The sequence below is a fragment of the Scomber scombrus genome, chromosome 21, assembly GCF_963691925.1.
Source record: "Scomber scombrus chromosome 21, fScoSco1.1, whole genome shotgun sequence".
NCBI classification, from domain to species: domain Eukaryota; kingdom Metazoa; phylum Chordata; class Actinopteri; order Scombriformes; family Scombridae; genus Scomber; species Scomber scombrus.
Genome location: NC_084990.1, coordinates 10,968,322 through 10,983,389, shown reverse-complemented (window position 1 = coordinate 10,983,389; position 15,068 = coordinate 10,968,322). Strand labels below are relative to the sequence as shown.

General features: G+C 42.1%; 1 protein-coding gene across 1 annotated transcript; it reads left to right on the top strand.

Moving 5' to 3' along the window:
• Nucleotides 1-302: 302 nt before the first annotated feature.
• sbk1 (SH3 domain binding kinase 1) lies at nt 303-10,596 on the top strand. Its single transcript, XM_062442184.1, has 4 exons — nt 303-340; nt 8,144-8,385; nt 9,065-9,267; nt 9,769-10,596. Exons 1-4 carry the CDS (start codon nt 303-305, stop codon nt 10,594-10,596), a joined length of 1,311 nt encoding a protein of 436 aa, XP_062298168.1.
• The last annotated feature ends 4,472 nt before the right edge of the window (nt 10,597-15,068 follow it).

The window sequence follows — 15,068 nt, the reverse complement described above, 5'->3', positions numbered from 1 at the left end:
TGGGCGCTCAGAGGAGGGATCCCAGCCCGTGTCCTCATCTCAGCATCCAGCATCAGATGATGCTTTGATTTTAATCCGCCTCCAAAGAAGTCTCCAACTGAAGACCATCTCCAGAAACAGAGTCATCGTCAGGCTTGCAGCGAGCGAAGCACAACGACGGACCTCATCCCTTTTCTTATCAGCTTTGAGACTGCGAGGTTTTTGAAGGACCTGATATAACCGATCGAGAACTTCCTTCAGTTTCCTGCAGAGCCGAACGGATCAGTGCTGAGCGGAGCGCAGTAGCTCTGCTCGCCGAGCGGATGCAGGACCATGGAGGAGAGAGACAGGTCGCCAGTAGGTGAGTCAATAACAGCTAGATACACCCTAGGGTGCCTCAAACCTGGTGTCTAAAGGGATATAATTATATGCAAAGAAAAAAAGGGAAAGAAAACCAGAAGAACAATAATAATTAGAAAACATGTTTAATTAAAAGTCCTACTTTTATTTTATTTTTTCATTTTGTTCAGTTGTTGGATTGTTTCCTTCCTGAGTAACTTTGTGTTGTCTGAACTTTGACCCACTTCTCAGATAATACATTTGAGAGCAGTGTCAACAGTTAATGTACAGCAACATACCATTAAGCAGTGATTAACTCTAATAGTGTTAATGGTTTGGCTGCGACTTAATTCGTATTTTCACCCTCATTATCCCTGATACCCCGCTGCTGTTTCTTACCCCCAATCTGCATTTGTGATTCAGTCTGTGCTAGATGGATGCGAGGGCATCAGGAGCACTCCACTTTTAATGGCCCTTTTATACTTAGTCCAGTGCAGACAGGTGATATCTCTTCGTTAATGCATGTCTAATGCATTTAAATGAGCAGCTGACTTGATAGACTGAACCCTGTAAAAAGCAAAGCCTGGAGGCTGGTAATGGACTCCAAATGAAACACACACACACACACACACACACACACACACACACACACACACACACACACACACACACACACACACACACACACACACACACAAAAACACACACACACACACACACACACACACACACACACACACACACAGCAGCAGCAGCAGCAGCAGCAGCAGCAGCTGCAGTGGACAAAATTGTTTCTTTAAAGGAGGATTCATTCGAAAATAAAATAAAATAAAATAGAGAGTCAAGGTTGCTCTACCTGAAGCAGGTGATGTGCAGTATGTGACTGAACAAGGTAAAAACTTTTTATACAGACATTGCTGTCATTGTTTGATGCTATATGAACAGTAGTTATGATAAGCATTCAGTTGTATCCTGAGGAAATGTGGTGATCAACAACAAACAATCTACAAATTCTCCTTACTGACATATGCATACAAGAATGTGAGCTTTAATAAGGCTTCTTAAATACGTAAACAAGGCCACATCTTACCTTGAATTCAGTACAAACATCATGGGTCCACAGAAATGCCCCAAAATGCCCTGCAGAACTACAAAAATATCAGACTCATACTGCAAACACATACAAGAGCTGCAATATAAAGATTTTGTATGAAAGCAACAGAATCCAGATGGCCCTGTCCAACAGCTGCCACACAAACACCAGCTAAACCAGTCTCAGCCGCTCACATCGTCATAAATTCCAAAGAAACTGACATCAAGAAATAAACACTTCTAGCATGAGAATGATAAGATTGAAACAAGAAATGGCAGTCTTACCAAACTTTGATCCTTTTAAGAAAAAGGAAAACAGAGAGAAACACCATCTGGCTACCCAAAGAACAGAAAGGATGCAAAACATTGTCAAAGATAGGACACACAGAGGACACTGTCCTGTCTGTTCAAAATCTGCATACATAACAGAGATGTTGGTAAAATGCTAATATTTATGTGAATGACACTGTGGAGAGTGAGTCTGTGTCGTGCTGGGTGAAAATAAAGAAAATGCAGATTACATTACTAACCTGCCATAATGTTAGTGAGGAAAAAAGCTAATGATAGCTCTGTCAATCAAATGCATATAAAAGGCTACATGTGTGTGTGTATTTATACCATCATTATGAGTGTAGACTGTATGTAAATTGCGTTGATCTATTTATACATTGTATGTGATTTATATATTTGACCGGTTACGGCTAATCAGTTTATTATTGATTAATTAATGTTTGGTTTACTTGTTGTTTTTAAGTGTGTCGTATTTTTGGCTAATACCCAGTCATACAATTAAAGCAAAGTTGAATTTGAATTTGAGAGAAAATGAGGGGGATAGAGAGAGAGAGAGAGAGAGAGAGAGAGAGAGAGAGAGAGAGAGAGAGAGAGAGAGAGAGAGAGAGAGAGAGAGAGAGAGGTTGAATGCAGCTTCAGCAATCAACATTACTGCATCGATTGTACTTAGAGGTTATTGTGTATGAGCAGATGAGCAGCATCACAAATCACCATATATTGTTAGTTTGCCTTGACGTGGAGGGCGAAATGGCCCAGAAAGAAGAAAAAAACAAAAACAGCAGTGTCCTCCTTAGCAGTACAGTTACATCATTTAGCCACACCCCCATTTAGACCCCATTTTCTGAGCTCTTACAAGAGTCACATGTCCCCATGTATTTGACATCAGAGAGATGCAGTCTACTGTATAGCATGTGTACAAAAAGGGGGATGCTTCAGTTCCATCTCATTGGATTTCCCCAATCCTGCTCTTCCTTTCTCTCTCTCTCTTTCTCTCTCTCTCTCTCTTCCCTCTCTCTCTCTCACACACACACACACAAAGCTTCCCTATTGGAACTTGAGGCTACTGGATTGTGATAGAGTGGGGGGTTAGGTACAGTATGTACCCTGGTTATTGCAATGATGTTTCACTGCTGAATGATTTTTGCAGGACATGATTACAATGAGGGTGATGACGACATTGATTATGATTGGCACTTACAGCTATATGCTCTGTAGGTTCTAATCCCAACAACACCTTAATCCCAAATCACAATGTTGATGGATTCTGCTGTGACATGATTTGTGACATGTCATTGTCTTTGCTGATCTTTGTTTTCTCTCTTTGATGGTAAACATACAGTATTTGAGCATAGTGTCCTGATCACATCATCACCCATACTTAATCTCCACTCTCAGTCGTTGTTTGGATCCATTTAACCTTGGTTTTATCCCTCGCAGGTCTTGGGTCATAGCAGCAGGGGGGCGATGGCTGCAAGCATTTCCGCCAGGGCCTTTCAGCAGGCGGTATCTCCATGGGGTGTATGAGAGGGTTGTAGAGAGAGAGAGGAATGATGGGAAGTAGAGTTGAGGCGAGAGAAGTCAGGGAAGGGTTACGCAGCACTCAGTCCCAGCAGGGCTCCACCATATGGGCAGCCAGGCACAGCTGAAAGTGAGTGATTTGTCAAAGTGAGTGTCCGTGGTCTGGGCCGCTGGCTCACCTATCACAGCACAGTGGGAGGTTTCTTCAGCAGTGTGTTGATGGAGGTGCCAACCCCACCAACTCACTGGCCCTGATATTCTGTGCTGCTAAAGAAGGTGATGCAGTTTTTATACACCTTAGTAGGGAACAAAGTGTCCCGACTGCAACTGGCTGTCACAAGAAAGCCATTTAGCTTGTGATTGAGTGATAGATTTTTTTTTTTTTGTGTTGTTGTGTTTTGTTTATATTCCACCTATCCACACTGAGACACATAGACAGATTGACAAAAATGCATACTGTCAAGATGTGTATGCATGCCTGCAACTGTTTTATTTTGAGATGGACAGTGAGAGAAAGCACATCAGTCACATCGCATTTCAGCCTCTGTTTTCAGTCTGACCCAGAGGCAAGGCACGTTGGACATTTTGACAGTAAATTGGACACAGGAGATCAGTCTTCACCCGTAATGACTCTTCTGCCGAGAGCAAAGTCCATTAGTAATGGAGAGAGGTAGAGACGCAAAGCAGGCTCGGCAGTCTATTTCTTTCATTATTCCCTTGTTTACATTTTCAGGAACAGACAAGAGGGAAAGAGGAGAGGAAAAGTGAGGGCTGGACTAAGAAAGGGCAAATACTGTGTGTAAAGCAGCTGATCTGATCTCCTCTGCCACTTTAGATATGCTTTCTAGTAACCCATGTTTTTCAAATCTTTCTTAAAACAATACTCAGCTGCCCAAAGTAGGTTCCTCTGGCCATAATCATTCCTCCTGTTCATCCCTTCATAATGCACTTACAATGCAAATGATGGGGTCCAAAATCCACAAGTCTCAATCCGACTGCTGATACCTCATATGAGTTTAAGAAAAATAATTTTTTGCATAAAATGACTGTGTGGGCACACTGTGGATTTTGGCACCCATCAGTTACATTGAAAGAGCATTTGAAGGGGATCTTTTAATAGCCAGTATGAACAGGAGGAATGAATACAGTGAGGACAGCCTCTTTCAGTGCTCATACGGGGCAACTGACTGTTGTTTCAAGACAGGGTTAAAAATTGTGAACCTGTTCTTTAAATTTGTTTCACATGAAGGTGCAACAATAGCTCTAATATGCAGTTTTTCATCTTTTCCGCAATTACAATTGAACTAATATCCTTTACTTTAAATCTGTATTCATGTTTGAACGTATTCTCTGTAACGTCTTTATGAGGTAATCGGTGTCATGTCACAATTCATTCCAACTGTATTACTCACATAGTTTGTGCTCGGAGAAGGAAAAGCCCACTGAATACACAATTATGAGAGTTAATTGACAATATATATAGATATACTTTGCCACCTGCACACTGCCTTTTATATAGTGATTAATTTTTGATGTACAGTCAGTCTTTGGAGAGCAAATAACATTGTTATCGATCCAACCTTGAAATATTGTTGACAGCCGTGCTAGTGTGTTAGTGTCAGCATGATAACATGCTCATTTTAATATATAGGATGTTTACCATTGTCGTTTAGGATGTTAGCATTCTACCACCACCAAGAGTTAAGCTTGAGGGGAACATGAATATATGTTTCAAATTTTATGGCCATCCATTTAATAATTGTTGTGAGATTTCAGTCAAAACCACAAATTTGATCCTGTCCCCAGTCCACAGCAAGACAAACTCAAAAATGAAACCCTCATTTCGGGGCTATGAACACACTGAAGAGGGCACATGTCAAGAGCACACCCTGAGGCTGCAAAGAGACAGTCTGTCTGTGACAAGGGTAATGCTTGCCACAGTAGCATCACAGGGTTCATCTTTGTTTTCATCTCAGAGTGTTAAAGAAGAAAAGGTCAACTGTTTCTGCTGTATAATCTCACGTGGGAACATGTGGAGTCAACCACGGCAGGTTTCCCGGACCATCGCTGTGGTTATTAAGAGGTAAATCTGCCTTTTTTTCTGGGAGCAGACTAGTTTTTAAGATGGTAACACTGCAAATGCAATTGTCTCTGTTTGAGTAAAGCTGAATGTAGCAAGATTGTCAATTTATATTTGAAGGGAAATTAGTGGCTGAAAAAAAGGATTGTTGCTGCTGAGTGGAAACCTCATATCTCCACTTTTCAGGAATTCGGAAATGGCTTTGTTTTTAGACAGATGTCTTTGCTTTCAGACTTGAGTTTATTTATTGAGATTCTCATTGGATTTATGTGCAAGTTCCAGATACTCAGGGGTTTTTCATCACAATAAAAACATAAAAATCACCAATATTGAAGCTATGAGGTCCTCCCACGACAACAGTGAGAGGAACAATACAGTAATAAGCAGGCAGCACAGGATTTCTTTAAAAAAAAAGCTTACTGATGATTTCGAATGAGTGGGACTGTCTTAAAAACCCACAGACATTAAAATGTGTCTCGAGCCAAATCCTCATCTGCATGTGCAATGTGCTCCTGTTACCTTGTCTTTAGCCGCCTGAGAGGACAGGAAAGGAGCAGAGGGCAGATTGGGGGTTCAGTGGGGCATTTGGCTGTGGTCGAGCAAGAAATGCTGAGGCTCACAGCTGCTCCCTCTCAGAAGTAGGAACACAAAGGGCCTTTGATAGAGTGTCACTGTGTGACTGATACCCCCCCCCCCCCCCCCCCCCCCCACACACACACACCACCACCACCACCCTCCCATACACTCACACACATTCATCTCAGAATCCACATAACTTCATCCCCACACCTCCATGCCACCACAATGCACTTTCTGGTTCACATTTACAGTGTCATTGCAGCTGTGGAGAGAGCTCTCAACCACTCATCATATTTCAGGAGTCTTAATCCAGTTCTGCAAAGGAAATGAGTGCAAAGCATCCTGTGCTGTTGGATTGGGGCGGGGGGCTTTTGTCTTTGTGGGAGCTGAGTAATGTGATTAAGATCCATGCTTGAGTGCTGCACATTCTGACCGTGGAGCTGACTGGAAGGATTGCCAGTAAACAAGCGCTCCCTTTGCTCTGCTGGTGGAGGCTATAGGCCCATGCATGGTGGGAGGAAATGCTTCCAGTCTGTCTGTCCTGTTTAAATGTTTAATCACCAAACCTTGGACACACAGACTGGTCTGGATAGCGATCAACTTTTGTGTTGACTTGCTGAAGGCTATATACAGTGGGCACACTCAGCATGAGTAGGCTACAATATTCATAGTCTCTTATGTAACTACCTCCATGCTTATGATAAAAATCAAGAAGCAAGTGTGATCTGCAGAAATAAATATGGTACACAAGGCATTCTATTTGCAGTGGGGGGGTTTTTCTCGACAAAGAGTGATGAGCCAAGTACACAGGGCTGCAAATGGTTGCATCCTATTTTGGGTTTAGCTGTCTAATAGCTATATTTATCAAGCTCTTCCCACAAGATAGCTGAGGAACCTCAACACCTTCAGATTGTCTGAAGAAAAACAGAACAAAACCTGTGCCATGTTTGGAATTGTGCATGTTTTTCTATCAAACTTAGCCTTACAGCTGACAAACATACATTTATGATTATGGTCTTCCATTGTTTTGAACCTGGTAGTGCTGAGAAATTGCCTTCAGGAAGAAAAGAACAAAGAGTGAAGTGGTTGGCTTTGAATGATGGATGAAAAAGGCTATCAGCAAAATTGTTTGTGCTGATTTGGTGCCTATTAGAGTGTGTATATATATATGTGTGTGTGTGTGTGTGTGTGTGTGTGTGTGTGTGTGTGTGTGTGTGTGTGTGTGTGTGTGTGTGTGTGTGTGTGTGTGTGTGTGTGTGTGTTTGTGTGCTGTGCATGATTGGGTGATTTAATTTGATTGTGTGTGTAGGGAGGTGGTTGAAAAGAGGCAGAGACAATGGATAAGATCATTATTGTGATACACTCCATTTCATCAGACGGCCCATTTTGCGTTGTTTATTACAGTTTTATTATTCTTCTATATGACTTACCGTTTGCTCAAACACTGTAACAGAACCTCACATGCACAGTCACTCATCTCTGATTTCACTTTGTTGTCAGTCAGTGTGCCTGACTCCATCTGAGCTTGCAATTAAGACCGCTATATTTTTTTCCTCCCAGGATCAGTTTGACCTATTTCAAACTTGGCACTTCCGAAAATCAGCAATTACTTCTCTGTTGCAGTTTTATTTTTTTCAGCTTCAGCAGTTTGACTGAAATAATCAGAGCAACTGCTGTGCAAACCAAATGTGTTTTCCAAGCAAAATTTAGTAACCCATTTTTCTTACAGCCATGTTATTGATTGTACTGCTGCAATACATGCTGGTTGTGTGTGTATAGGAAATGCATATGCACATTACTTAGAGTGGTCACAGATAATGTGTGGCATGCCTCACCAGCATGTATACACCTTGAAACTATTAATGCTCTCCATATGTTTCCATTTGATAGTCCTTCTACCTGGCCATATTGATTTTCCCATATCTGTCTGCCAGTAAGTGCTGTCTGAGACCAGCCGTTTCTGAAAGCTCGCCAAAGTGATCTAGAGGGACAGCAGGAAGTCCAATACATTTACTGAAAGCACTTCCCCTGTTGATGCCTTCCCTGAATTGATTGTATGGAAATAAATGTCTCTTAAAGCCTTCCTGATTTAACCATCCATGGGGACAAGCTGTACAAACAAGAACATATGGATATGTGCCAACAAACATAAAGATACTTACGAGCACTCAGTCATAAACACATGGATGCATAACATTTATATTGCCTGCTATCATCACAGCAGAACAAAACCTGACTCTAAGCTGTGTTTTCCTTTCCCCTCAGTCTGCCTCACAGCGTCAAGGCGAGCCTGTCTCTTTCTCCATCTGGGCCGGGACGGGTGGGCAGTGGTGGGGGCTCCCCTACGTCCAAGATGGGCTACTGCGGAGGGGTGCCTGTGGAGGACATGCAGGCCTTGGCTATCACCTCTCTGTCAGCAGCAGATGTAGCCAAACAGTATGAGCACATCCGTGAGCTGGGGAAGGGCACATACGGCAAGGTGGATCTGGTGGCACACAGAACCCAAGGTGAGCATGTCATCTTTGGGCTCCAAATGTGGATAGATCTTTATTCTTTCGCCCAGTTTTACGAGTATGTCTTGACTGATAATTAAAGCATCTAATAAGGTGCACATGCAGAGAAGAATGGTAATAGATAATAGCAAAAGCAGATTGTTCTGCATGCCTCACAGTTGAGGATAACCAGTTAAGGCCGATTAGCAAGTCTCAGGGTTCTGTGCTGAGAAATTAATTTTAGTACAGTTAAAAGGGTTTGTTAAGGATTAAGCAGTAGACCAAGGTCTACTGTTTAATCCCTGGTCATAAGAGAATCAAGGTTAGAGAGCCGGCTCAGCATAACTGAGCATTGTAAAGTAGTACAGAGTGAGGCTGAGAGGGCATTGGAGATTAAAAGTGCTGTATGTGCACTTTAAAGAGCTTCTCCATGTTTGCAGCTGTGATTGCGAACAGCTGGTTGTGTGTGTTTAATAGGGAGTGGAGGTGAGATTCCTTCAGTCATACATACTGTACATGTTTATATTAATAAATGTAGCAGCTGTTACAAAGACAGGGTTGGTTACTCAATGATCTCCCCACTCCCTCAGAGTATCATTTACCTTCTAAATTTGTGCTATTTTAATGACAACTTCAATATTTGTAGGATTTATCTAATATACATGCTCTACATGTTTATATCTGATTTTTGTAGGTACCAAAATGGCACTGAAGTTTGTTACCAAGAACAAGACAAAACTCAAGAGTTTCCTGCGGGAATACAGTCTAACGGGCTCACTTAGCTGCAGCCCTTTCATCATCAGAGTCCTGGATGTCCTTTTTGAGACAGAGGACAGCTATGTGTTTGGACAAGAATATGCCCCCGCCGGGGACCTTTTCGACATCATTCCCCCACAGGTAAAGCTATCATCCTTCTTTCCACCAATCACCATCTTCACTCAGCTAGAGCTGCTCCAATCATTCGCCATGTTCAGACACAGCGGTTTTAACAAGCTCTCCTGGGATTGGAGCCTTGTCTTCGTCCCGGTTTTCTCTCTCCGCAGAGCTCTCACTTTGCTTTAGTGCTATTCCAGTTGATGTGCTGGGAGCTCATGACTTCAAGGTTCTTCTAAAGACTCATTAAAAATGTTTGCAGCAGAACTTTTGTTTCAGTTTTTCTTTTTGGATCATATCACTTTTGAGTCTGTACTTACATTCCTCCACTCAATATAACCATCACCTACTCTTTTTAACAGTAAAGTAACCTACTCACCATGAAGCTCTTTTCTTGTTTCACCTCCCATAGTCTCACCTCCTACACAATGTACTATTCTTTCTATTGGAATGCATTAATTCCAATCTTTTCTCTTTTTCTGTCTCCCAACACTTTCTGTTGCTTTCACTCTTTCTTCCTTTTAGGTGGGTCTGCCAGAGGAGATGGTAAAGCGCTGCATGCAACAACTGGGCTTGGCCCTGGACTTTATGCACAGTAAAAGTCTGGTACATCGGGATGTCAAACCAGAGAATGTGCTTCTTTTTGACCGTGAGTGCCGCCGCATCAAGCTGGCCGACTTTGGCATGACCCGACGCGTGGGCTGCCGTGTGAAACGGGTGAGTGGCACTATCCCCTACACAGCACCAGAGGTGTGCCGTGCCAGCCGTGCTGAGGGTTTCCTGGTGACCACCAGTCTGGATGTGTGGGCATTCGGCGTGCTGGTCTTCTGTATGCTAACAGGCAATTTCCCCTGGGAGGCAGCGCTACCTGCTGATGCTTTCTATGAGGAATTTCGACGCTGGCAGAAAGCAGGGTGTCCTGTAGGAACATACCCATCCCAGTGGCGCCGCTTCACTGATGATGCCTTGCGCATGTTTCAGAGGCTGTTAGCTTCTGAGCCAGAAAAACGCTGTGGAGTCAAAGATGTCTTCTGCTTTGTCAAGTATGAGCTGGTAAGCGAGCTCAGGCGCAGAGCATCTTGCCGAGCCAAGAGAGGTGAAAGGTCAAGCTCAGGAGTGTGCACTGGCAGTTGCAATTCTTCCTCGTCATCATCTTCATCACGCTCCTCCCACAGACACCCTGAGCCTTCCACTCCTCCAGGAACATCATGTCTTCGCCCTGCACCACTCAAACGTAGTGTCCTATCTGACCCATTGTCTCCCAGAGAGGAGTCTGGACAGCACCAGTCTCCAGGCCGAGACAAGAACAAAAGTCAGATGGTGATGGCAACAGCCATCGAAATCTGTGTGTGACCACACTAATGTTAGCAGTGGAAACTAGATGGCTTTTCACAGTAATAACAAACTGTGAAGAGGTGTTGATGACCACCACAGAGACTCCACTGAAAAAGGAGAAATACTTAAACCATGAAATGGAAGCTCAGGATCAAATCCCCGGTTCTGGAAATGGACATCATCAATCAGCGGTACACACTTGGACAGCCGATCACTGACACATGCCTTTTAGGTTCTGATCTGTGACCAAAGACTGCTTCCCAAGCTGAGAGGCCACGCAGGCAGCGTCTAACAGTCCACTGATGTTGCTCCTCTCAGCAGCTCATTCTGCCATTTGTGTTTTCTGTCCATACACTGTGGTGGTGCTAATGATTCTATAATTAGAGACTCCATAAAAATAATTCTGTGTTTTCTCCCTCATCATTCTTCGTCTCTTTACTTAAGCGTTTCTTCATCTCAGAATAAGCTTTGGGGAGGCCAAATCTTCATCTGATCAGGTGATGCTGTTCAGTTGGAAGCCAGTGATCTGAGGGCAACCTACGTAACTACATTTGACTGCCATTTCTCAGACTTTCATTCAACTTCTGATGCATAACTTTAGTCATCGGCTTTTTTTTCTTTTATGTTATAAAGTAAAGTGAAAAAAGGAAACCTCAATGTAGCAGTTTGTCTGAAACATGCTTTCATATGTGTCTATACTGAGGGACAGATTCTCAGTGATAGGCATCACCTCAGGACACTTCAGAGGGTCATTCCTGTTTTTATTATGAATGGAAATCCATGGACTGGCTGGAAGACACATCTTCTACAACTGCTTTCAATGAGTTTCATTTCCAGTGAACACAGAAATACAGGGACTGTACATTTTCTGGGTGAAATGGTGGTGAACAAAGAGGAGAAGAAAATGTCTTTTTATTGTTTTTTTCTACCTGCTGTGTGTGTTTGGACCTGTATGTGGATGTTTCAAATGCTAAAGCACAAGATTTTTGTAAAGGAGGAGAAATCTTAGAGAAAACTATGACTCTGTATTGTAAATAATTTGATATTTCTAGGAGTACACCGTAATATCAGGTAGTTCAACTATGTAGCTGTACTAATTTTCTACAAGAGGGAAAGGGGTTTTGGGGTTTTACAGTTACTGTTGGGGCAATGCATTGTATGTAGCAACAAAATATGACAGAATGTACAGTATATTACAATGAACAAATTATATAGAAATATGATCTAGAGCCTATCACAATGTACAACATGGTAGCAGCTGCTGTTCTCTTTTTTTCTTTTGGGTTTCATCTGAACTTGACCCAGATATGACACACAAATTGGTGAATAGACATCGTTCATTCCTGCATTCTCTTGTCACCATCATCATGAGGAACATCCATTTCCTGTGTACAATCATCGGTGCTTCCTGGTTGTCAATGAGTACAGACTATTCTGTCTTCATTCAATCCATTATAACTGCTGAAAGCTGCTCTGCAGGTCAAAACCTTACAAATGAATTACCCAGCATCACAAAATGTGTTCCAACATTTGATTATCAAGATTCTACATGCAATTCAATATGTTGTTTCTCACCCCCGTGCTCACTTTTAATTTGATCTTCCTGTCTCTCTCACTCTCCCTCCCTCCCTCTGGGAATTCATCCAAATGTACCTCTTGAATAGCAGAGCCCAGGTGTTTATAGTCTGAAGGGATGACCTCTGTGTCAGCCACTGCTGCTCTGCGAGCTGATGATAGATCTAGCACCTGATACAGCTTTGGCGTCCAAAGAGTTACAGCTAATTATGAAAGCATCTAAAAGTCTGAATTCTTCAATGAGTGCTCATTATCTTCATTTTTTTGCTTGAAATTTGTTACCGTTATGTCAGTCAGGTGTGCGTGTCAGTGTCTGTTTGTGCACATGGGGTCTGTGTTCTTGCCTTCCCTTTCCTTATTTCCCCCACCACTACTATGACAGCATCAACCATCAACTCAGTCGCTATAGTGACAGCGCCGGTGCTCCTCTTGGTTTAGCTTCTTCCCTTTTCTTGAACATCAAGTCTAATTGAGCCCAAATGAAACATCTGGTCACTAACTCCTCTTTCAGTCATCCACAGCCTCTAAAGACAGATGCCTAGTTTATTACAGTGGATGAGACATTTCTGCAGACATTTTCCAGTATTTTCTGGGCCAGATCACCGACCCAAGTCTTCATCCAGTTTCATCAGGCATAATCAAAGCTTGATGGTCACAATCATTTTTCTTGTCTCTTTCCATCCTCACTTTTGACTCTGCAAAGGTGACCTGATTGAGACGGAAGCCTTATCAAAGAGATGTACTGTATGCTGTGATGCTGCCCGTCTCATTGGATCTATCAAAATGTAATCATCAGTAGGTTATAGTGACTGTGAATTAGCTCTGCTATTCTACCTGCACGGTAATGCAGAATCTACATAGTATAGAAAGACAGGGTTAGACTAGATTGATCTTCAGTGATAGTCAGAGGGTGTCTGTAACTCAACATAATATAATATAACAGCACATAACACAACATAAGACAACATAACGCAACATAATGCAACATAACATAACATAGCATGACAAGACATGACATAACGCAATGCAACATCACGTAACAACATAATGTAACATGACATAATGCAACATAATGCAACACCACTTAATATAAAGCAACATAATGCAATGCAACATAACATGACATAACATAACATGACATAAATTATGTATACATGTAGCCCCAACTTCGCACTTTGTTATACATCATACCCATTAGCGTCATTTGACTGCTATCAGTTGTTGCAATGACCAATGTTGTTTCTCATGGACTGTTACGACAGGAATAGTCAAGTTGAATGATAAGGTGTCAAATTATATCAAGTTTTATTGAAGCTCTAGAGAGTAGCCTTTCACTTGCCCGGTTTATCCTAATCCAATAATCAAATTGTTTTTCTGCCAGCAAATGTTGTAGAATTTTCTGTAAATACGTATTGTGTCTTTAATAAAAACTGAAAAAGAATAAACAAAATGTTAATATATGTTGAAATAAATTCATGCACCACATCTTATGGCTCCTGGTCGTTTCTGTGAGTATAAATACTGCAATGGTATTTTTTTTTCTGCAAGTGTAGGCAAAGCTAATTCAGCCCAGCTTTGTATAGTCCCTAGACCGCACATTAGATGAAGGTCAGCTTGAATCACATGTGATTTCCCGAGGCTTTGGTCTGGTATGCTGGCGATCCCCCAGACTACTTTAATATGCTGACTTCTTTCTGAAAGCCCAATTAACACATCTGTAGATAGGAGTTATCTGCTGCTCTCAAAGAGCAAATGAGTTCAAGGGCAGTTAGAATATAGCACTGAGGATGAAAACAGTTATCAGCCACCACCCCTTCATGCTGTTCCTCATCTGTTGTGTCAGAGTGGAAGAGTTTGCTCAAGTTGTTATCAGACTGGAGTTTAGACAGTGGCGGTAAGCTGTGGTGTATCTGCCACTGAGAAAAGCTAATCAGGTCAGACAGTGCAAGAGAAAGGAAAGGTCAACCATGACATGCAGGGCCTGTGTAGTGAGTGGAAGCTTGTCCTTTGTGATAGCCTGTTCTTTGCCCTTAAAGGGCTTCAGCAGCCGAGTGGCAGTGTAATAGTTCTAATTGTGTAAGGTCCTATGCACATCTGAGAAGATGAAAGATGCTAAACTCAGGAAGGAGCCAAAAAGTGGAAGCAATAATGCAGGGTTTGGGTTTAAATGGTCAAATAATGCAAATCACAATAAAAAAACACACATTTGCTATGTCTATATTGTTATCTACTATTTTCTGGTTAACACACCGAAATGGCATTTGACATACTCAAAAGCAACTTATCTTTCCAGAAACAATGTCAAGATAATCCACAGATATTTTGCTTCCTATCTCCACATTTGCTTGGCCAGGTACCACTGGGGCTAAGCAGAAAAATATGTTATGTGGGTGAAGAAAACCCTTTATAGGTTCAGAAATGCAGGATAATGCCTTAGCTGCAGCTTTTAAAATACCCACCGGTTATCCAAATTGATTCAGTGGACTGGAGGAAGCAGGATGTTAAGCCTTCAGTAGGTGATCCAGGAGCATGGACGAGTAGGAAAAGTGATCTCCCTAGATGCAGCTGTCTCCATGAGATCAAGTGTTAAATCCTCCTCACTTATGCTGTCTCAGCAAGGCAGCAGGGGCTAATGTCGGTAACATGAGGTGACTATGTGACTGGCGAGGAGACTATTCACTGATTCCTGATTCATGTAACTATATCCCAACTGTTAATTACCAGGTTCGACCGTGATCTCTGCTATGTACCGCTTGGACAAATATAACAAAATATCAAGTTTTCTTCAAGTGCCAGCAGAACAAAAAAATCTTTGATGTTATCACAGTATGAACTGTTTGGCAGAAAAAAAAAGGCTGTCAAATCCATGTTGCTTCACCACGTTATATGAATGAAAGTGAACTGGAGTAAAAATG

What these genes read in the sequence shown, in the direction of transcription:
- sbk1 (XM_062442184.1), top strand. Translation starts at nt 303, where the DNA reads ATGCAGGACCATGGAGGAGAGAGACAGGTCGCCAGTAG. An exon ending in GGTGGCACACAGAACCCAAG is followed by an intron (nt 8,386 to 9,064) that starts GTGAGCATGTCA and finishes TGATTTTTGTAG; the next exon opens with GTACCAAAATGGCACTGAAG. An exon ending in TCGACATCATTCCCCCACAG is followed by an intron (nt 9,268 to 9,768) that starts GTAAAGCTATCA and finishes TCTTCCTTTTAG; the next exon opens with GTGGGTCTGCCAGAGGAGAT.